Source organism: Alexandromys fortis, unplaced genomic scaffold (assembly GCF_014885135.2).
Source record: "Alexandromys fortis isolate MF-2015 unplaced genomic scaffold, M_Fortis_MF-2015_v1.1 scaffold_1, whole genome shotgun sequence".
Lineage (NCBI taxonomy): Eukaryota > Metazoa > Chordata > Mammalia > Rodentia > Cricetidae > Alexandromys > Alexandromys fortis.
This window is the reverse complement of record NW_026067927.1, coordinates 36,207,585-36,229,514: the sequence shown is the minus strand read 5'-3', so window position 1 is coordinate 36,229,514 and position 21,930 is coordinate 36,207,585. Positions and strand designations below refer to the sequence as shown.

Below are 21,930 nucleotides of genomic sequence, written 5' to 3'. Positions count from 1 at the left end.
ACCCTGTCTCCAAACGAAACAAGCTACTGAATTCCTGATTAAACATTGCAAACTCACAGCTTGGAAGGAAATAAAAGACAAGCAACAGCAAGACAAACTCACATCGGATACCAGCTTCTCCAGCTCTGGGATGCACAGGGAATTAGCCACACTGCTGGCTGTGCACCCTAAACCCCACCCCATACACATAGACACCCCCATAGTCTCACATACAAGGGAGCTGTAAATTCATGCAAGACAAGAGTGGATTTTTTAGCCTAATTTGGGAAACTAGCATTTTTGTACATTTTCTCAAATAAATTTCAATGCCTAAGAAACACTGGTGGAGGGTGGGGTGAGCTGAGTTAATCCTGGTCATTTGTGGGTGAGTGTTGAAAATCTAAAATGTTAAAAGAGGAAAAAAAGAAGAGTCCTATCTTATAAAGGCAGTGAAACCAGATGCAAACTGAAGAGTTGAACTTTATGTCCCTAATACACAAGTATATTCTAAACCATCCAATCACAATCTAGCTTTTTTTTTTTTTGAGTCTATGTAATAATATGTGGAGTCATAGCCAGAAGGCTAGGACTGTGGAATGTGCTTGGGGATTGAAACCACTGTATTTAAAAAGTCAAAGGGTCAAAGTGTACTCTACTGAAGGCCAGGTCTTCCCTGGACCCTCGGAGCATGCGTGGCTCTCAGCAGCTGTGACACCTGCAGAATCAGAACAATGTGGACATTGCCCTCAGCCTCTCTTCTAACCCTCTCGGTTAGGGATTTTATTGCAGTGAAGAAACACCAGGACCAGGACAACCCTTACACTGAAAACATTTAACTGGGGTGAGTTGCTTACAGTTTCAGGGGTTCAGTCCATTATCATCATGGTAGGGAGCATGGTGACATGCAGGCAGGCATGGTGCTGGAGAGGTAGCGGAGTCCTACATCTTACAGGCAACAGGAAGTCAGCTGAAACACTGGGTGGTATCCTGAGCACAGGAAACCTCAAAGCCCACCCCACAGTGGCACATGCCATACTCCAGCAAAGCCACACCTAATAGTGCACTCCCTATGAAAGGGAGTCAGCTACCTTCAGACTACCATACCAGCCCACCCTGGTCTATATATAGGTCTTTATTTATTGACTGGCCTCAGGTAATAAATGGAGATAAACATGAGCCTGCCCCCAAGTGTCATGAGGCCCAAAGCGTGGGGCAGCAATGCCAGCTCAGCCTGTTGGACACGGTCATGGCCAGGCTGTGTAGCCGGAGAAGAGCTGTCCACTGAAGGAACAGTGAGCCTTCTTGAGGCACAAGGGCAAATGTTTGCCCCGTGTTTAATTTTAGATGTCTGATTAATTACAGCCAGATAAAAACTGTGTCTCAGCCAGGAGCCCCAGCGGAACTGAATTTTAGAAGGAAGACATTGCAGTGTTGAGTCTTTCTGTGTCTTCTTAGAAACCTGAGTATTTCAGTATTTCAGAATGTGGGCATCAGCAGCCCACCACAGTGCAACTCCAGGGGACCATTAAAGCCAGGTAAAGGAAGGGCAGCTTTCATTTTAAAACCGTAAGCCAGTACAGGACTCATAAAAGAACTGTCTGTTTCCTCGTAGAGTTGAAGAAAGCTTTAAGACCTTGTTTTGGTCCATATTTGGCTTGTCTGAGGTAATCTCGGTGGTGCTGAAATACGACCACAAATTCATCGAGAACATTGGCTACGTGCTCTACGGCGTTTATAATGTCACCATGGTAGTCGTACTACTCAACATGCTGATAGCCATGATCAATAACTCCTATCAGGAAATCGAGGTAAGCCAGCTCAGCGCTCTCCCTCCCTCGGCCAATCGCAGCACTTGGGCAAAGACAGCAGACACGCCTGTAGTCTCACATGTGCAGCTAAGACAGTAACAGGCCTTCTTTCTGGACCATGCTGGAAGTTCCCTGTATGGCCTGGTGGCCCTGCTGCCACCACCACGTGGGAGGGCCCAGTGAGAGCAGAAGGAGCCAGGAGTATGCCCACGGCACACAAGAGTGGCTGTGCGCCTGTTTCCCTTCTGCCTGACTGTGCTTCTTATGAAGAGCCTACTGTGTGTCAAGTCTGTGTTTAGCACTGGTAAGACAGTGATGCTACTGTTAAGTCCCCACCACCAAGGAGCACATAGGCCAGTAAGGAAAAACAGAATGGGGGCTGGGGAGATGGCTCTGTGGGTAAATGCTTGCCTAGCAAGTCTGAGGCCCTGAGTCTGGATCCCCAGAACCTGTGTAAAAAGCTAGGCATGGTGGCATAGGCAGGTAATCCCAGCTCTGGGAAGCAGAAACAACAGAATCTTGGGAGCTCTCAGGCCAGCCAGCCTAGCCAGTCAGTGAGCTCCAGCTTCAGTGAGAGACTTTATCCCCCAAGTATGGTGGAGAGTGGTGGAGATGGATCCCAAACATAAATTATGGCCTCTAGATGCAAACACGTATGTGCGCACACTCATATATCCATGCAGGCACATCCCCTACACATATACACACACAAAAGCAAACAAACAAAACAGGTAAAAGCTGGTGAGATGGCTCGGCAGGTACAGGTATTCACTATAGAGTCCTGACGACCTGAGTTCAACCCCCAGAACCAACATAAAAGCGGGAAGAAAAGAACCAACTGGACAATGTCATCTTGACCTCCACATGTGCACTGCATGCACATGCATTCCCACACCACACACATGTACACACACACACACAGAGTAATAAATAATTCTTTAGTCTTAAAAGGACAGGTAAGGCAATCATCAAATCACCATGCTCTGGGGTCAACACAGCCGGGCACGGAAGATGCACAACAAAGGGGGAGTAACTGACGGGAAGCTTGGGGCCATTAAAGATGAACTCTACTTTGCCAGAAAGATAAAGGCTGTGGTAGAGCATTCACCTAGCACGTGCAAGGCCTTGGATGTGACCCTCAGTGAGGTGCAGAGGAGGCAGAAAGGAGATCATTTTAAATAATAAAGTTGGGGATACAGCTCAGTGGTAGCATGTGCCTGGCAAAGTCATAGTCCAGTCCCCAGCTCTGCAAAGAAACAAAAGGTACGAACAGATCCTTTATTAGGATCTAACATACATAAGCCATGGTTTAGTCTTATTTAGAACATCAGGAAAGTAAAAGCAACACAAATAAAAAAAATAAGAAAAAAACAACACAAATGAGCAATAATAGGAATCAAGTTAAATTGATTGTGACGAATCTGAACACAGGGATATCGTTTAACTTAGTGGGAAAAAAAAAAGGAAAGCATGGTGGGGATGGGCAGCAAGGCGGCTCAGCAGGTAAAGGAGCTGTTGCCAAGCCTGACGACCTGAGTTCAGTACCAGCATTGCATGGCGGAAAGGGAGAACTGACTTCCACGTGTTGTTCTCTGACTGCACACATGCGCCAGGGCATGTGCACATCAGACACCTTTGCACATACAATAATAGATACGTGCAGCACATTTTTTAAATATCAGTGCTCCTGCATGTCATCCCAGCACACAGCAGCCAAACAGAAACATGGCAAGACTAAGTCTTAGAAGCAGACAAACAGAAAAGATGGGCAGTTTTAGCTAAACTACGGCAGTGAAGCCCCCAAGCCTTGCTGTTAAGAGGAAGGCAGAGGCAACTTGCAGAATGATATAAATAGTGCATTCTTCTCCTGTGGAAGAGGGGATGCAGGGGAGTGTGAGTTTGTCCCCCTTTGTCACTGCATGTGTGTTTGGGAAAGAAAAAACTTCTCAAGGAAACCATAGGAAAGATATGTGGGGCTGGAAAGACGGCTCAGTGATTAAGAGTGGGTACCACTCCTGCAGGGTCCTGGAGTTCAGTTCCCAGCACCCAGGGATCTTATGCCATCTTCCAGCATCTGTTGGTACTTGCACTTACATGTGCACATAGTCCCACCCTACACACACATGCACACACACACACATACACATGTGCGCACGTGTGTTTTTTAAGAGGGGAAAAAAAGGAAAGGCCCCTCTGGGATACCTGACTCTTACCAAGTAGAATTGGGGGAAGGAGGTGATGGACAGAGTCCCTTTCAATTTATACCTTTTTATGCTTTCTAAGTTAGAAGAAAATCATTCCGATATTATTAAATGAAAAAATGTAAGTTAAATTTCTCCTGATATTATCCAAATCTCTTATTTATACGATGATACAAATGCATACATGCAGGGGAAATAGTAGAAAAGGATTGCCAAGGATGGGCCACGGTCTTCCTGTGTGGCAAGGGTTTGGAAGGAGGCTCAAGCAGGGCCTTTCTCATTTGCTGGTTAACCCTGTACTTAGATGATAAAAAATGATTATTTCCATGGTTCTCATGTAGAAAAACAAAGAAGTTATTTAATATGGTTTTCATTTAAATTTTAAAAAAAAGTAAAAATCAAGACTGTGTGGCTTAAGCATCAGGCATTTATTGCCTCGTATTTCCTAGGGGCTAAAAGATCTAAAAGTCTGGGCAGATGGTTCCCTGTGAGGCTGCCCTTCTTGGCATACACACAGCAACCTTCCAGCTGTGTCCTTACGTGACTTTTCTACTGGTCCTGCTTGATTGGGGACCTGCCCTTAGATCCTCATTTAACCTCGAGCACCTTTTAAAAACGGTTCTGCCTGCAAATACGGTCCCATCCCAGAGGCGGGTAACTATTGTGCTGTCTCCATTTGTAAATGAGACACCTGAGGGCCCGAATGGCTAAGTGGGATGCCACAGTTTCACAGCTGGTAAAGGCCATGACCAGGATTCTTGGCGGTATGTCAGTCTTCTTCTCGTTCCCAGGCTCCCCGTTATGCCAGGGTGACGCCCTCCTCACCAAGCTTGTAGTCTACAAGATCCATCCATTGTGTCCCAGCGTACACGGGTCACATGTGGGGCCTTAGCGGCAGAAAGCAAAGGGCGCCTGCGGTTCATGGACTTAGAGCCTAGTGGTCCATCCCAGCCGACTATAGGTGCATCCTTGCCGGGCTCACGGTGCCTTGGGGTGTAGCCACTGCCTGTGCAAACAAGCGTTACTTGACGCCTGCTTCCGGACAACATGGAGGAGGCAAGCGCTACCACACTCTATGGAGTCACAAGCTCAAACCACATCGTTAGTGAGAGACTTTGAAACCAGATACGGATGATTCTATGCCCCATTGCCTCAGGCTCAGAGTCCATTTCTGGGGGACTCTCCTTTAGGAGATGACTAACTCGATGCTGTAGTGGCCAGCACTGTGAAGTCAGCGGGCAGAAGGCTGAAACTGCAGTGAAGACAGTTAGTTCTTAGGAGCTGCCAGGGGGACACTGGTGAAGGCGCTGGTGGGGGGAGGGGCATATCATGGTTGGGGTGTGGGGACACTGGCGAAGGCACCGGTGGAGTGGAGGAGGGGCTTTTCCACCATGAACACCGAGGCAGGTAGAGAGGGTTAAACGTGCTGCCTGCACATGGTCTTAGAGATGCACCTGGCCTGCGCCATCACAGATAGAGTACACACCCACAGCACACCTGGCCTGCGCCATCACAGATGGGGGTACACACCCACAGTACACCAGTGCTGTCCAGCGAGCCGCTCACACGCTGTAGACTTGACCCTGTTCACACACTCCGCTCAGACATTAAGCCATGGCCCCCAGTGTGTGACTGATTCCCTTGTTCCACAGGAAGATGCAGACGTGGAATGGAAATTCGCTCGAGCGAAGCTCTGGCTTTCTTACTTCGATGAAGGAAGGACTCTACCCGCTCCCTTTAACCTAGTGCCGAGCCCTAAATCCTTCTATTATCTCATAATGAGAATCAAGATGTGCCTCATAAAGCTCTGCAAATCTAAGGCCAAAAGCTGTGAAAACGACCTGGAAATGGGCATGCTGAACTCCAAATTCAGGGTAGGTAGCATCTGGTCGTGGGGAGGGGGGAGTGTGGGTGGGGCCTTGTGTTTGACTCCTTCCTTCCAACAGCCACCCCTGGCACAAAGCCAGCCAGCCAACATAGGTGCTACAAGGAGCCACCGCCTTGCTGAATCTACCAGGCACCTCAGCAAAGCGCCACCCAGCAGAATGTCCCCAAGTCCCTTAGAGATGCTTTCAGTTCAGCAAGCTGCCTGCTGCCTGGAGAGACACGACCCCAGCAGAAGGGAACCCCTGCAGCAGTGGTCCCCAACCCTCCTAACGCTGCAACCCTTTAACACAGGTTCTCATGCTGTGGTGACCCCCAGCTGTAAATCATTTCATTGCTACTTCATAACTGTAATTTTTCTACTGTTATGAATTGTAATGCAAATGTCTGATATGCGACGTTCTTAGGTGGCCCCTGTGAAAGGGTTATTTGTCCCCTGCCCCCGGGGTCTCGACCCACAGGTTGAGAACCACTGCTCCAGAGCCTGTGGAAGCAGATGGCTTTCTACAGAAAACAGGACAGAGTTCCCTGCACCTCCTCCCACCTCTGTGCTCTCAGTGTTTATTGGAGCAAAACCTCTGAGGAGTTCTAGAAGAAAGACACAAAGCCCAGGGCTTCCTAGACCAAATGGGCCAGCAACAGTCATTTACTCTGACAACCCTACAAAAACTCAGCTCCCAGGAGCAACCGTCTAGGAAGTCAAACCATTTCCAACCCTTTCCCAGAAGGTTCCCTACAGACCACCGCTGTGTCCATCTGTGCCCAGTTATTACCCTGCCGTGTATGGATGCATCTTTCTTTCTTTGATTTAGAAGGCCCGCTACCAGGCTGGCATGAGGAATTCTGAAAACCTGACATCAAACAACACTTTCAGCAAACCCACCAGATACCAGGTAACCATCCCTCCTTACCTATGTGTGGGCAGCAGTAGACTGAATCCGCTTAGGTGGATTCAGTCACGTGGCTGTGGGAACACAGATCACAGCTTCCTTCAGAGTGCCTGCTGTGTGCCAGTACTGCGCCATCTGCTGGGGATGCCGACAGGGCTCCTACCCCGGTGGCACCTGCAGGCTTAGGGGGAGACACAATAATAAACATAGGTAGCATACTGCATCAAACTGATAGAAATCCCAAGAAATAAACAATAAGGTTAAAACTGGAGAAAACCAGGAAGGTCTGGCTGGGGTGGGGGTGTGGGGGTAGGACATCTTCATGGAGAGAAGAGTTGGCCAAGACCTCAGCCAGGTAAAGGAGACAGCCATGGGCCTTCCTGGTAAAGGTGGAGAATCACAAAGGTCTCAAGCTGCCGGGGAGAACAGAAGTTAGGGTCAGAAGGAAGGCAGCGCCCTACCTTTCTCTCAGGATGGCAGTAGTATCCGGTGTTCTCTAAGGTCCAGGCAGGGAGGGTAACTTGGCAGGGGGCAGACATGATTACACTGTCTTCAGCACCAGTGACCAGGCAGACACCAGCAGGAGGAGGCACGGTACCTGTTGTTTGGATCTAAGGGATGGCTATTTCTGTTGGGCTGTGTGAGTGGGCAGTGGGGCAGAGCTAATACAGTGCACAGCCCTGGACCTGATGCAGGGTCTGGACAAGGGGAGGAGTAGCACCTCCATGACTCCCAGTGTGCCCTCAGTGGCCAGGCGTCTCAGGATCACCACTGAACCTGTCAGCCTGCAGAGATGCTTGCTACAGAACTTTGTGGGAGCCCTCTAATGCGTGCAGTCCCCATATGCCTTCTGGAAACCAGGACTGCCTCCACTCCAGTGATGAATGGCGACTACCACTTAGCTGTTGGAACACGTGGGGCGTTCTCTCCCTGCCTCCCACTCCTCGCAATGAGCGGGTTCACCCTTGTCCATAATTTCTTCTGGCTGTAATATGATGTTTTCCTGGATATCACTTTGGGCTGAGGTGAGAAGGGGACATGTCCCTGGTGCCACCTTCCCACGGGGCATGGCTACAGACCTGGCGTCTTCCGGACACAGGTCTCTGGTTGAATCTCCTCACCCGGGTTTCAGCAGCCAGCTACACAGTGGAGAGGATTTAATTGTTCAATTAAGAAATAGCTCATCCTTGAAAACACTTAAGTCTTAACAGATGACATGAGCTCAAAAATGGCAATGGGCAAATCTTGGAATTAATCGTGCACAGAATCGAGACCGCCCCCGTTTGGTCGGCTTCGAGCTGTTTCACAGGCTAAATCCTCTGCCAGGGGAGGGCTCCCACTTCTCAGCTTCTCGGAGGAGAGCACAGATTTTGTGTGTCACAGAACAGATAGCAACTCCTAATAGAAACCCCTGATCTTGGACAGAACCGGCTATGAGATAAAGGAAGAATGATTGCCTGCTACCGCCCTGCACCCAGATGAATAGTAATCAACCTCACAGCTGTCCCTGTCTGCCAATCCGCACCACAATCTCAGTCCTCCTGCCTTAGATCTCCCAGAAACCCCTGCTGTGATGTCTGGAGCCTCAGGCTAGGGATGACCTTGGAGAAAAGCTCCAGGCTACTCACTCAAGTAGTCGCCAGAAAAGCGGAAGGCACTGGGTTTGGGGGCTGAGGGACTTAGAACACCCAGCTTTTTGTACCTGGTCACTCTGGACCAGCTGGGCTCTGTGTCTAGGTATCTTTCTGAGCTAGTCATCTAAATTAGTCTTGAGATGACCCCAGAGGTCATGGGGAAGCAGTCTGGACACTAGTGGTGTCCTTTCCCCCCAGATGCCATCAAATTTTACAGATTACAGAACTAATTCTCCTTGGCTGAGGCCTCACAACTGGTGGTGACCCAGCTGATTCTCTGGGCTCTCTCTCTCAGCACAACACATCCCCCAGACTCTGGCCTGTCATTCTGGTGCTTCCCTAGAGTCCCCTCAGTCCCTGCCTTGTTGGGGGGGGGGGGCGCTTGGTGGTTTCTAGTATGGTATCTGTCAAAACTCCCAAGCCCAAGGTGAGGATATGGACCGGGAGGGGCCTGGATCAGTGTCTTTTTGCCAGCTGCAATGCACAAAGCAAAGGTGGATTTGAGGGTGACCTGAGGCTATTTTCCTGCTTTGGGGCCCACTGGGGACCTTCTAGGCTACATACTTCTGAGGCACAACCGTTTGATGGGCATAGAACCTGCAGCCTCCAGTCCATCGTCCCTCCCCTCCCTTCCCCAGAGCAACCAGCTCACTGCGAGCGTGTTCTGTTGACCTTGTAAACTGTGGTCATCTGCAGAAATCCTGTGAAATCGCAGACAGGACACGCTTTCCTCTGTCATAGGGTCCCTGGGCCTGGCTCCCTCTGTCTCTTCCTCGGGAGTCCCCTGGTGGGCAGAATTCTCTGTTTTAATCTTCTTAGCCCTTTTGCTTTGTGAGGTGGGGAAAGGCGGTTCCTGCAGACTGGAGCAGACCCCTGGAGTCTGGCTTACTAGCTCCCTCAGCACTGGCTGCTTGGTTAGTTAGGTCTTTTCCAACCTGGCTCCCATGCCCAAGAGCCCAAACAATGGACTAGAATCAGGACATGGATGAGAGGGCCTAAGTGCGCTCCTCTGAGAGCTGAGTCTCTGGAGAGATTGAGCTCACTTTTTATGAATAAGACTGACACACTATGGTCTGTAAAGTGAGCGCACATGTCTGAGTTGCTTCTGCTTCTTCTTCCTCTTCCTCCTCCAAGAAGATGCATGTGAACTGGATCTCACCAAGTCAAAGCATAGCTTGGCAGGCGTGTGCTAGAGTGTCATAAGTATAGCCCTTGGGATAATTTTAGAGGACTCAATTTAATCGTGTGGCCTAATCCAGAGCTCAGTGGATACTAACTACTAACTAACTAGGCAGGACTGTGGTGGCTGCTGCACCCACAAAGCGGAGTCAGTCACACTCACCCATTTCTTTCAGGCTCTGCCTTGTCCTCTTGCATCAAGAACAGCTAGGCTCCTTCACTCAGGAGACCGCAGTGGAGAAACCATTGGCTTGCTTCACTGAGACAGGCTCTCACTGTCCAGGCCTGGAGCTGGCAACTAACTTTAACTTGCTCACCCTTTCTCTCGGATTGGCCTAAAAATGTGCAGCAGACGAATGTTCTTAATTCCTTAGAATAAAAGGTGCAGAGATTAACTGCCATTCTCTTCTGGGAGAACCAGTTAAGGGCAGCTTTTATTTTTGTGTTTGTTTGGTTTGTTTTTCCTCTGAAGGTACCAAGGAGTGGGTACACATTCCTGTGATGTAGATAACCTGCTTCCTGGACTAGAAGAATGGCCCAGAGAAAAGGCTGGGCCTCACTTCAGACACTACTGTGTTAATACCACCATCTGAGGACAAACAGGGCATCTTGCTAATGAGTTGTTCCCAGCACCCAAACCACGGAGTCATGGGAAAGGGGGCCCACAGGCTCTAGCAAAGGAGGACTCACTGGCCTAAGCTCACCAGGGCCATGGGTGAAAGGAACTTAGCTCAGGACATGTAAAATCTTTGGACTGCAGTCTGGAGACATCTCCTTGGCTAGGCAGTCCCAGCTGAGGGCATGAGGAGAACCATCAGGTGACAGGAAATTTGTTGAAGCCTCTAGCACTGTGCATGCCATTCAATCCCATTTCTCTGTGGTGAAGGAGAATTTAGGACTGAACCCGGGTCCACTGCAGGTGTCTGAACTCTCAAAGATGCTGCTGCATCCTCCTGATTCTGGGTATAAGCAGGTGAACGGGCCCCTGGCCAGGGCAGCATGGTTCTGAGTGTGGCTCGGTAAAGGTGGCCAGGGCAACAGCGGCAGCAGGGAACCCTGGCCCCTCTTCCATGCTGCTCGTCTCGCAAGAGTCAGAAATCTCAGCTCTCCAAATATTTTTAAACTCTGATTTCACAGGAACCATGGAACAGCTAGCTGGCAAAGCCCAAAGTTCAGCTCCTCGGGGCTTCCTGACACTTGGCGCTATTCTTGGTGTCCCTCAGTGTGGTTCAAGCTTTGCTCAGTAAGGAATACTTACCTGCGGTCAGGAAGCTGGGCCAAAGTCCCTGCCGCACCGTTCCTGGGGGTACAGGGTCAGACCTGGGGGTGTCTGGAGAAGTGGTCTCTCTCTCCATCATGGCCCAGAGGCCAAGCTGAGAGTGAGGTTGACGGACGCTGGCAGCAACTCTTCAAGACGCTGTCGACTTCCTCTGCTTGGTCCTGGCCTCTGCCGTGATCCGCACACTGCCACCTCTTAAGGGCTGCAATTACCTGAGCTGACCTGCTAAGATTTCCCAGCATTCCCTGTCTGGCCAGGGCTAAAGTGGGCTTAGGCGTCATGCAGAGCCATGTATTCAAGGTTCCCTCTTTCCTAGGCTTGGCTTCTCCTGTTCTTACCTCCTGGGGAGTATGGAAGCTAAGCAGAGCTTTGCCAGGCCCTCCAACTGGGCAGAGCACCCTGGGAGAGAGGCACCAGCCTGCTAGTGCTCTGTGCTCTCTCCTGGGGTGCCAGAGAGAAGGAGCCCTTGCTGGCTGCCCCGCCCCTGAGCCCGCCTGTGCTTCTCATTTCAGAAAATCATGAAACGTCTCATAAAGAGATATGTGCTGAAGGCCCAGGTGGACAGAGAAAACGATGAGGTCAATGAAGGTACGTGGGGGCCCCGAGGCAATTTTATTCAGATTCCGAAGGTCAGGGGTCAAGCATGGTTCTCTCGGGGCTGAAACTGTGGTGGTGTTGGGGTTCTGTGTCATTTCTGGGAGACTCTTTGCTCTCCAGTGTGAGCAGATGCTCACCATGAGGCGGGGAGACCAAGGTCTTCATTTCCCTGCCCAGCAGCTGCTCCACCCTGGGGTCTCCACACTTGACCCAGCTCTCAGATTCTCCACCCTGTCTCACCACCAACTGCCACCTCCACCCTGACCTGCCTCCACCTTACCTCCTCCTCTTCTAAGAACACCATGATTAGATTGGCTCCCGGACCTTCCAGAGGACTCTCCTATAGCCAGCTGGTTAGCACATGATTCCACACGTCACCTTAGTTCCTGTTCACTGTGTGACATGACTCACCCTCAGTCCAGCCACCAGTGGTGACAATGTAGACATCATGGAGGCGTGGGACATTCGTCTGCCACTCACAGTGTTGGCTTCCTCAGTTGGCTTCCAGCACCTTGAATTCAGGAGAGCCTAGGAGCCCACGATTCATGTCCTCCTATGTGGGCATGTATACAAAACCCCATTTCCAGAATCTGCCACTAGCTCAGCCCCAAATGCCCATCCTGCCTCTGACTCTAACAAGAGCTGTATTTCTCTGAGGACATCCTCTTCAGTACCCGCTAATTAAGGTGCACAGATCACAGCTGGATGCATCCCTGCATCTGTGGCAGAGCCCGCGGTCTCCATGTTAGATGACAACGTCAGGTGGCTCCCGTGCACACCGGAGCTCCCATCTAGGTCGCTCTCACCTCCCGTCTCAGTTATTATTCAGTCTGCTCTCAGCAGGGATTCTTAAGTGAGAGGCGGGTGCCTTCCACCGGGTCATTACTCATGCAACACCCAGGATAAATACTTGCTACCCAGAAAGACCCTTGTCCATGGCTGGAGATACTCTGCCTCCCCTCCCTGGGACCACAAGTGCTACCAAAAGAACCCAGCTACTGAATGACACTTTGCCTCATCTTGGGGGGTACCCAGCATAGTCTGAAAAGCAGCAATGCCCCATCTAGCTGCTAAGCAAACAGACCTGAGGCTGGGCGGCAGGACACTTACTTACCTCTCCTTGTGGGCCCCAATTATGAGATCACCAGGTGCCATGTCTCCTAGCCTTATGGATGTGTGACTGTAACAGACATGAAGGTAACTGATACACAATTTGTAGGTGGGTGCCATTGTAACTTAAATGATATCATGAGCCTGGGGTTTCACAAAGCCCCCTAATAAGAATAGTAGTGTGTATAAGATCTTTGCACTTTATATATTTAAGCACACCCATGTAAGCAATAGGAATCATATTCCCACAAGCAGTGGACTTCTGCAGAATTAAGTCTGGTGTCTAGAATATGAGGAAAGAGCCTTCTATTCCCCTTTGTGCTTAATAAAGAGATTCCCACAGGCCAGACCCCATGGGCTTCTAACCATGTGGGTTACTATGGAAACAGAAAATGAAAGTGACTGCTTGGTGGTCCCCTATTGGGGGAGGCAGCTGCGGGCATCTGGGAGGCTCGAACAGGTGAGATCAGGCTGCTTCTAAGAACAAGCTGAAGCTGTCCCTGCAGCTGGCCAGCCCCGGGTTGTGCTATGTAGAGCCTGCTTCTCAGGTGCACGTGTCCACAGAGTCAAGCAGAGCATCCCGAAGGTGAATGTTCCAGCTAACGAGCATCTTGCTCACTCTTGACATCTACCTGTAACGGCTCTGAGAACAAAACTGGAGCCAGCAGTGTGTGAAACAGTTGCCAGAAATCTTGCAGCCCTGAACTCCACCTCTCCAAGCTGTGAAGGGGGAGGCTTTCTAGGAATGGGGGGGGGGGGTTGTAAGTGCATAGTGGGAAGTCAGCTGGGTGGCACTTTTGTTCTCTGAGATCTGTGGGCACAAGGACCTTCAGGATCCCAACACCCTCCTCCCCCACAACCCCAGGGGGCTGGACCTGCACCCAGAGCACCCAGAGCACAGTACTGCCTTCCCTCTGCATGCTCATCCCAGGAACCCTCTTCTGTCCTTGCAGGTGAACTCAAGGAAATCAAGCAAGACATCTCCAGCCTTCGCTACGAGCTTCTTGAAGAGAAGTCACAAGCTACGGGCGAGCTAGCGGACCTGATCCAACAGCTCAGTGAGAAATTTGGGAAGAACTTAAACAAAGACCACCTGCGGGTGAACAAGGGCAAGGACATTTAGTGCCTGCTGGGCACCTGTGACTTCTACCAGCATTCCAAAGCCCGGCTGACGTCCCAGTCACAGCCCTGTTGGGGAGGAGTTCCACTCCACTCCCCTGGGATACAAGGGATCCACTGGCTCTGTCCTGGGCACGTGGCTGACATCTTAGCCAGGACCTGCCTGGACCCAGGCTTGTGAAACTAGGCTGTTGGGAGAGAAGAGCTTCCCCAAGGAGGGAGGAAGTGCCATCAGACAGACAGGAGACCTCCCACCCAGCCTCGGTGGTCAAGGCAGGGAAAGGCCATCTTGGATGCACATATGTGTCCTCCCACCCCACTCAGGACTCCAGCCGTGTCCTGGGAAGTCAACCCTCCCCATCCTGTGAGTCCCTTCTCATTCCTCCCCGCCACATATACACACAACCAGAACCGGGAGGTGGCCTCTGACCTACTCTTAAGTGCCAGATGAGAACCCAGATAGCCTAATAGCTAAATAGTTCTATTTGTTTATTTTAAAAAAAAGTTTAAAAACACTAAATCAAAAATTGTACTGTAGAGAAAAGTTGTCATTGTTTAGAAACGACAAAATCCAAATAATGTATTTTTACCTTTATTAAGATTATCTTGTATTTACTATTTTTACCTAAAATGAGAAGAAATAAAATTACCTCATAAGAGCCTGGGGATCTCTGTGGATGTCTGCTGGGCCATCTGTGACAGGTGGACCTGGCTTTGGGGACCCTCGGGGTCAGGGCATCTGAAAGGAGAGGCCGAACTCCCCCCCCCCCCCGCAAGAAGTAGCTGACTTCTATCCTCACTGCCAAGCCCCACCTCCCATTTCCAGACCTGACTCCAGCCTCTCCAAGGTCAGGAAGGAAGTGGTGAAGGAAGTGGCAAGTTTGTTCCCAGCCCTCACCTAGAGCATTCTTGCCCTGTTGGGTATAGAAGGAGGGCAAGGGGGCCAAGGAAAGGGGCCTCACATCCAAGGGTCCTAAGTGAGAGTAGAGAGCAGCCACCAGGTGGCGCCCAGCCCCAAACAATGTGCCAATGCCCTGGGATTGAAGGAGACTCCACTGGTCCCAAAGAAACACAGACTTCAGAATTGCTTCAGTGTACCCAAGTGTACTGCTGTGTACCACGCATGGGTATTACTGTGTACCACGCATCAGAACTACTGTTTACTACTTATCAGAACTACTGTGTACCATGCATCAGAACTACTGTGTACCAAGCATCAGTAGCTCCATATTCCAGTTTCCTAAATCTTCACAGCAACCCTAGAAGGAGGGTCAGGATTCCAACTTTAGATGCCTACAAGATACTCTGGAAGGAAAGGAGAGAAAGGATGGTTATACATGCACACACATGCGTCCGCACACATTTGTGGGTATGCACGTATGTAGAGATGGGAACCTGTGTGATGGATGACTTTTCATCTTTGCTATCTTGTCAAAGCTCTGCATTCAGTAGGAACCACACTCTCCACTTGGGTTTTGCTAGGGTATTAATCTTTAGATGCTAGGTGGCAGCTGTTCCTGGGCATATGTGACCATATGCACTGACAGGCAACCCTTTACAGGGGACCTAGTATTTTTGGATATAGGTACCCTGTGAGATACTCCAGTAGGTGGCTTTGGCCAACTGAGCATGAGTTTATACTGCTGTCTGGTAGAGTAGGCATGATGAATTTGTATATACTTTCCTTAAGTCCAGGGGTGAGCGTGCCTCCATATATGCAGAAAGATCAGACTTGAGTTTCAGGTACCCAGTTGCAAAATCTGTTTGCTTCACTCTGAGGTGAGGAAGCAGCAGGCAGGATGCAGTGACGGACAGAAGAGAAGTTGGTTCCAGCACCTAGGGAAGCAAGGATGGTACATCTCTATTTGTTAATCCAGGCCATTCTGCCAACTCTGCCCCATTTGGAAGGGTGGGGGAGTCAACATCTGTTGCCCTGGATGCTGAGGTAGGCAGCTAGAGAAGATGGTGCAATCAATATTCCATATCTGGGTCTTCCCAGCCCCACCCATACCTCAACCCAGGGCTTGAGCAAGATGCAAACCCGGTAGTCCATGGGCATTTTGCAAATATAAATCCTTAACCTGGTGTCAGTAGGGAGATTGTAGGTGTATTTCAAAGAACTTCTGGGGCTGGAGAGATGAGTCAGTGGTTAAGCACACTGACTGCTCTTCCAGTGAACCTGGGTTCAATTCCCAGCACCCACATGGCAGCTCCCAATCTTTTGTAACTCCAATCTAGGGAATCTGATGCCCTCTTCTGGCTTCGTGGGTGCTGCATGCACATTGTATACTAACATACATACATGCAGGCAAAATACCCATACACATAAAAAATAAATTAAAAAATAAAATGATCAAGTCTATGGGTGCCTTTTAGGCTGTGTGCTGGTCTCCAGAGAGAGAATGCCTTTCCCTTCGTCACCCTCCCGGCTCCCAAGCCTGCACAGGATGAATGCATGCATGCAGCAAGTCTTTACTTGGCCTCTGACTAGGACCCAGGAGTCCCGTTGCAGCCTGGACTCTGGATAGAGGCATACAACGCTCGGAAGGAAGAACAAATAATCTTAGCAGAGAGGACAAATTACCAATGTTTCCGGAAGATTTCCCTTCAGATCTCCTGCTTATCTTAGAATGCTGACAAACACTTCTAAGCCACAGCAGGGCCCATTTCCCTGTCTGCCTTCAGCCGGAGACGCTTGGCAGGCGTTGCCAAACTGTGTGACACCCTGTTCCTAAAAAACCTAAGCTTCAGATCCGCTCCTCAGAGAGATAAAGGAAAGCAGGCCCCGCCTTAGAATTAGCACTGGAACTGAGACCCGTCACATCCATTGGGCTTTCAGGGCCTGATGGCTGCCAGACGGGCAAGAAAGGAGGAGGGGCTTGGCTTCAAGTGGAGAGCCTGGGACTGAATGAAGCCTAGCAGAGCTGTCAGCCTGGAGCTTAGTGATAAACTCCACATCTGCCCCGGGTTTGTGCCCCGCCCCATGCCTGTGACCCTCACTAAATCAGCCAGGGCCAGCAGGGAAAGTAGCTCAGGAAAGCAGGGCAGTGAAGAGAGAGAAGGAAGCCTAGCACCAGGGCAGGGGGACAGGAGCTGCCCACCCTGTCTCGTCTCCTGCAGGTCTGCCCACCCGATGTCATGCTGTTTCCCATAACTTTAATGTGTGCATTTGGTATTTGTCGCTTATGCCCAAAAGGAAGATCCGGGAGGGACCCAGGACTAGTCTCCAGTACATAATAGACTGGAACCAAAGAGTGGCACCTAGGGAAGCCCTGCCAGGGACCTCCCGGGTTCCAGATTTCCCAGGCTCCTAGAGACAGCACCCTCAGACTCGACTCTGAAAAGCTGCATGCATTTGCAGAAAATGCAAGCCCTCCAAAGCTGCATTTTTGTCCAGCTGTGACTGCGCTATGTGGCCCCACTCCTGCTAGCCTGGAGGATGGCCATTACCTTCCCTGGCAGAGCCCACTCCCTGCCCGGGGGAGGCTCCTGATCAGGCCGCTGGGTAAGCAGAGATTAAGCGTGGAGATCGTCTGTCATTTGTCACTCTCAATGACTTCTAATAGGACTCAACAGGTCCTGCTGACATTTCCCAGACAAAAACCCCCAATTAGCTGTGGGGCTGCTGCCGCTACAGGCGCGCTCTCACACGCTTGAGGAGGCAGCACTCCTCCCCTCCAAGTGAGGGCCCCGATAGGTCTGATTCCAGGGAAGTTCCTCACACGGAGGTGGCAGGCCTGGGAAGGCTGTGACATCCTGAAAACAAGGAGCTTCGTGGACTGTCACCCCTCCGAGGGCACGTTACTGCCATGCGAACTGCAGGGAAACGGGGACGGCACGCGGAGGCTGCGCCAAGGAGTTCTGACCTACCTGTGCGGCCAGGCGCACCTTCCTTTCTTGTCTGTCTCTTCCCTTCACCTCTCGCAGGGAGAAAGTTCTAGAGAGAAGGAGGCACAGGAAAGGGAAAGAGGTAAGCCAACTTTCTCTGTCCTGGCTCTCAATGAAACCGCTTCCAGCTGGCTCCCGGGCTCAGCAAGATCCTGAGGCTAACCCACCCTCACTGACCCCGGGAAAGAGTCACAGAGATGTGATGACACCATGGGAAGACCACCCACCCACTCACTAGTCTTCTCTGGTTCCCCCAGCAAGCAGCTTTTGCTTTGTTTCAGAAAAGGAATGGCCCCAAAATGTGGAGGAACTGAAGGGCTGGTGATTCCAAAGACTTGAGTCTAGAGAAAAAGAGCTTCAGACAAGGGCAAGCCTTTGAGGGAGATGGCGACAGACTGTCTCTGGGCTCTTCCACACCCCAAAGTGCCTTCCACCAGCCTGGGAGATATGTGGAAGCCACAGAGAGGCCAAGGTAGCAGGCAGGGAGGCCCAGCTGGAAGAGCAGTGTCTTGGTACCCTAGAGATCAGGGCCTTGGCTGGAGCAGCTCTGCCCACTGGAAGTAGCCAGGAACAGCGCAGTCTTTCCTGTGGGGACCTAGCCTTTGCCCTGCACCTGGGAGGACTGAGGAGGAAGAGGAAGGGGAGGGGCCCCTTCCAGCCCTTGGCGTGCTCTTACAAAAGGTAAATTTAAAGGTGTTCATCTCAGAACCTTGGTGCGTTTGAATCAGAAAGAGGTGGGGCAAACATGGCCCACTGGCATAGTGTCAGCCACATTGACAGGAAAAAGGCCCGTGTGTGCTTCAAGCAATTGACATGCAGAAGCTACCTGCTGGGCCACCAGCTTATGTCAATGGCTCCCACTTTCTCCTGACAACCAGGAAATGGGGGATACAGCCATGTCGTTTCCATGCAGGAATCAGGTAAGATGTGGCAAGTGCAGAAACCAAAAAAACAGACATTGGTCATGGGATACTGACTGCACTGCGCTCACCCCAGTCAGCAGAAGCCAGCACCTGATGCCAGTGTAGCCAACCAAAGGCACAGTCCTCCCACGCAGTCAACAGCTGCCCAAAGCAAGGCAGCTTGTAGTTTTGCCTTGAGTTTCACATATATATGTGACCACAGGGGTGCTGAGCAAGAGAACATGCATCAATCCCTGGGCGTGTGGAGAGGGGCTGTCTGCAGGGACAGGAGCTGTAGAGGGAGAAGAGGAGTAGAAGGGTGGAAGGAAGGAGGGAAGGGAGGCAGGAGTGGGTGCAGAGCAGTGGGTCCCTGGGTGAAGCCCGCCCCTGTGGCCCTGCTTCCTACAGCTCTTCCGTCCTGGTGACTTGCTACATGGGACTTCCTAGTTCACTGCCAAACAAACGCTACGTTTGCTCAAGCTGGTTTGCAGTGCGTGCCCCCCGGTGGTCTCCTGAGCCTGCCTGGATGTCCCCCTAACTCCTTTCCCACCCTTCCGTGTTAGGTTTCAAGCTTCCACCGTTCAAGACGTCAAAGCTGTCCACGAGCACTGTTTCTCCTGAGGGCACACCGACTGTGAGCGGACAAGGGGGACCAAGTCAAAAGCTCAAGGAGAATTGTGAGGCGTGGGGCTTGGCAGTGCTGCTCAGTGGCCCGGGGATTTGGGCCCCTCAGGATTAGAAGAGCTGTCTGGCCCCTGTGGTGGAGCTGAAAATGGAGATGCTGCACAGGAGGTGAAGCAGGGAGGTCAGAAAGGATGCAGGCACGGTGACCACATTCTCACCCTTGTTTGTGGGGTCCGACCTCAGACACTCCAGAAATAACCAGTAGTCACTCTGTGGATGATCAATTTCTGGCTGGTAATGCTGTTGCTATAAATAGGACCTATGCAGCCTTGTTTTGTAAGTACAGGCTGGTGGAGTCGACTGTTGGAGTTACATAAAAACAACTGAGTCCTGATTCTGGGGACATCTGTAGCTCCCCGTGTGTGCAGACTTCAGGAGCAGACTTACAGCCACCATACCTCTGACTCACCATCTTGCAGATGCCCAGACCTGAGAGAACAGAGGAAGTGACTCTTCGGATCACTTCAATGACAGCAGAATGGGCCCCAGGGTTCCAGCTCTGCACTGCTTAATCCCAGAAAGGCAGCAGCAAAATAGATCCCCCAATGCCTTCCCAATCTGCAGAAGGAAATCAGCGGTCCCCAAGCCAGCAGAGCCCTGCTGAAGGTGAGCATTCCACCCGAGCCTCACTGGCTCCTCTGCTCAACACGCAGACACTCAGAATTATCGTCACCGTATGTCGCCAGCAGCGTGAACACAATGAATACTCTGTGCTTCGGAAAAGCCCTGTGCTCCATAGCAGTCCTCCTCCAGAGAGGAAGATGAGTTTGGTGTCCTGGGACTCCTGAGCCTGTCTGTCGTCTGTCTCTGAGCGCAGTATAAGGGGGTGTGATCTAACTTGCGCTGAGCTTGCTGGGAGAGGGAGGAAAGGATGGAGCTTCCAGCCACTCCAGGCAGATTCTCAGCGCATCTCACAAATGCCGACCTTGCATTTTGCCTCCAGTCCAAACATAGGGTGGAGAGGACTTGCACCGGGGTGAAACACAAGGACAGTTCCAGTTGAAGGATGCACACCATCCTGAGGCAGAAGTCCCACGGCTACAAGCTCAGCTGTCTCCCGTGGCTGCTGTGCTATCTATTCTATGGAGTGCTTGGGTGACTCCTCAAGAAAGAAAGGGGAAAATGGCTGTGCTGAGCTGTGGCATCTATGGCCCCAATGATACAAGCCTTCCATGTCTCAAACCCCACGAATCCCTTTGCACATTCCTGCCTGGCCCGCCATGTGACTTGCATTAGCCAATAAGACATTAGCAAATAGAGCATAAACAATAGTTTAATGAGTACATGGTCACTGGGGCTTGCCTTACAGCAAGACAAGTGCTGTGTTGTAAATAAGTTGGCACACCTCATTGGAGTATGACCACAGAGAGAAACTTCAGAACATGGGGGAGGGGAGGGGCTCTTCCAGTTTGGCTGAGTCCCAGGAGAAAGCAGCCCACAGGCAATTCAGCCCCAGAGAGCAGAAGAGCCACCCAGCTGAGCTCTGAGAAGAAACACTCTGTTGCATGGGGGCTGGAGATGGCTCAGTTGGTTAAGAGTACACACTGTCTTACAGAGGACCTGAGTTCAGCTGTCACATCAGATCGCTCACGACCTCATATACCTCCACTTCCAAGGAACGCAGCGTTCTCTGATCTCCAAGGGCACCTGTACACACGTGGTACACATAAACTCATGCAGGCTCACACACACACATATAATATATACATTTGTAGAGTTTGTTGATGTAAGAACTTGTGTTTAAGGTAGATGGTACCCAGTGACAGACAATTTAAACAAAGAGGCTGAAGATGGTCCGGGAACCTTTCCTCCGTGCTGCGGAACGAACCCAGGGTCTCCTGTACACGAGGCAAATACTCTACCACTGAGCTGTATCCTGTCTCCATGCTCTTTTTGGCTACTTGTCTGTGGGAAAGCAATCTCATTACTAAATCCACAAATAATGATGCACTCGCTGCTGCCTTCACTAACGTTATCCAACAAACCCACATGGGCAGGCGCTACTGAAACTGTAGTTAGGGTTTCCAGCCCACCAAATCCAGCCGTGCCTCAGTTAGAAGCCTGTTTCTAGACACCAGTAAAACCAACACACACACACACACACGCTCATACACACATTCACACAACACACACACACATGCTCATACACACGTCACACACAATCCCACACTCACACACATGCTCACACATGTTCACATACAGTCACATATATGCTTACACACATACATGCTCAGATACACATGTCACACACAATCCCACACTCCCACACATGCACCAAGACATGCACCACACCAGGAAGCTTTGGTCGTTGAACAGGCTGATACAGGCAGTTCGCTCCGTCTCCAGCTCAGCTCCCATGCAGTGTGGGAGACCAGCAGGACTGCATGGACGCCTGCTGTCTCACGAGAGAGAGAAGAGCGAGCCTGGGAACAGGTAAGAAGAGCCCTGGAATGCTAACGAGGGCTGTGGCCACCACAGAGAGCAGAGCAAACGGAAACAAGAATGTCTGTTGGCTGCAGTTCACTGAACGTCCCCCAAAGGCCTGTGTTTTAAAGCCATGGTCCCCAGAGTGGTACTATTGGGGGTGGTAGACCCTGGGGCCTGGTTAGAGGTCTGAGGTGGCTGGGGTGTGTCCTTGTAGGGCCTTTTTGTACCCTGGGGCCTGGTTAGAGGTCTGAGGTGGCTGGGGTGTGTCCTTGTAGGGCCTTATGGAACCCTGGGGCCTGGTTAGAGGTCTGAGGTGGCTGGGGTGTGTCCTTGTAGCCCTTATGGAACC

The 21,930-nt window shown here is 51.0% G+C and overlaps 1 protein-coding gene across 1 annotated transcript in view; it reads left to right on the top strand.

Moving 5' to 3' along the window:
- The window catches only part of Trpc7 (transient receptor potential cation channel subfamily C member 7), a 113,084-nt gene extending 98,842 nt beyond the window's left edge, over positions 1 to 14,242 (top strand). Inside the window, exons 11-15 of the mRNA XM_050143767.1 lie at positions 1,592 to 1,787; positions 5,641 to 5,862; positions 6,685 to 6,765; positions 11,367 to 11,442; positions 13,515 to 14,242. Of these exons, the coding sequence (XP_049999724.1) occupies positions 1,592 to 1,787; positions 5,641 to 5,862; positions 6,685 to 6,765; positions 11,367 to 11,442; positions 13,515 to 13,684 (745 nt within the window). The 3' untranslated portion in view covers positions 13,685 to 14,242. The remainder of the gene's footprint in view (positions 1 to 1,591; positions 1,788 to 5,640; positions 5,863 to 6,684; positions 6,766 to 11,366; positions 11,443 to 13,514) is intronic.
- The last annotated feature ends 7,688 nt before the right edge of the window (positions 14,243 to 21,930 follow it).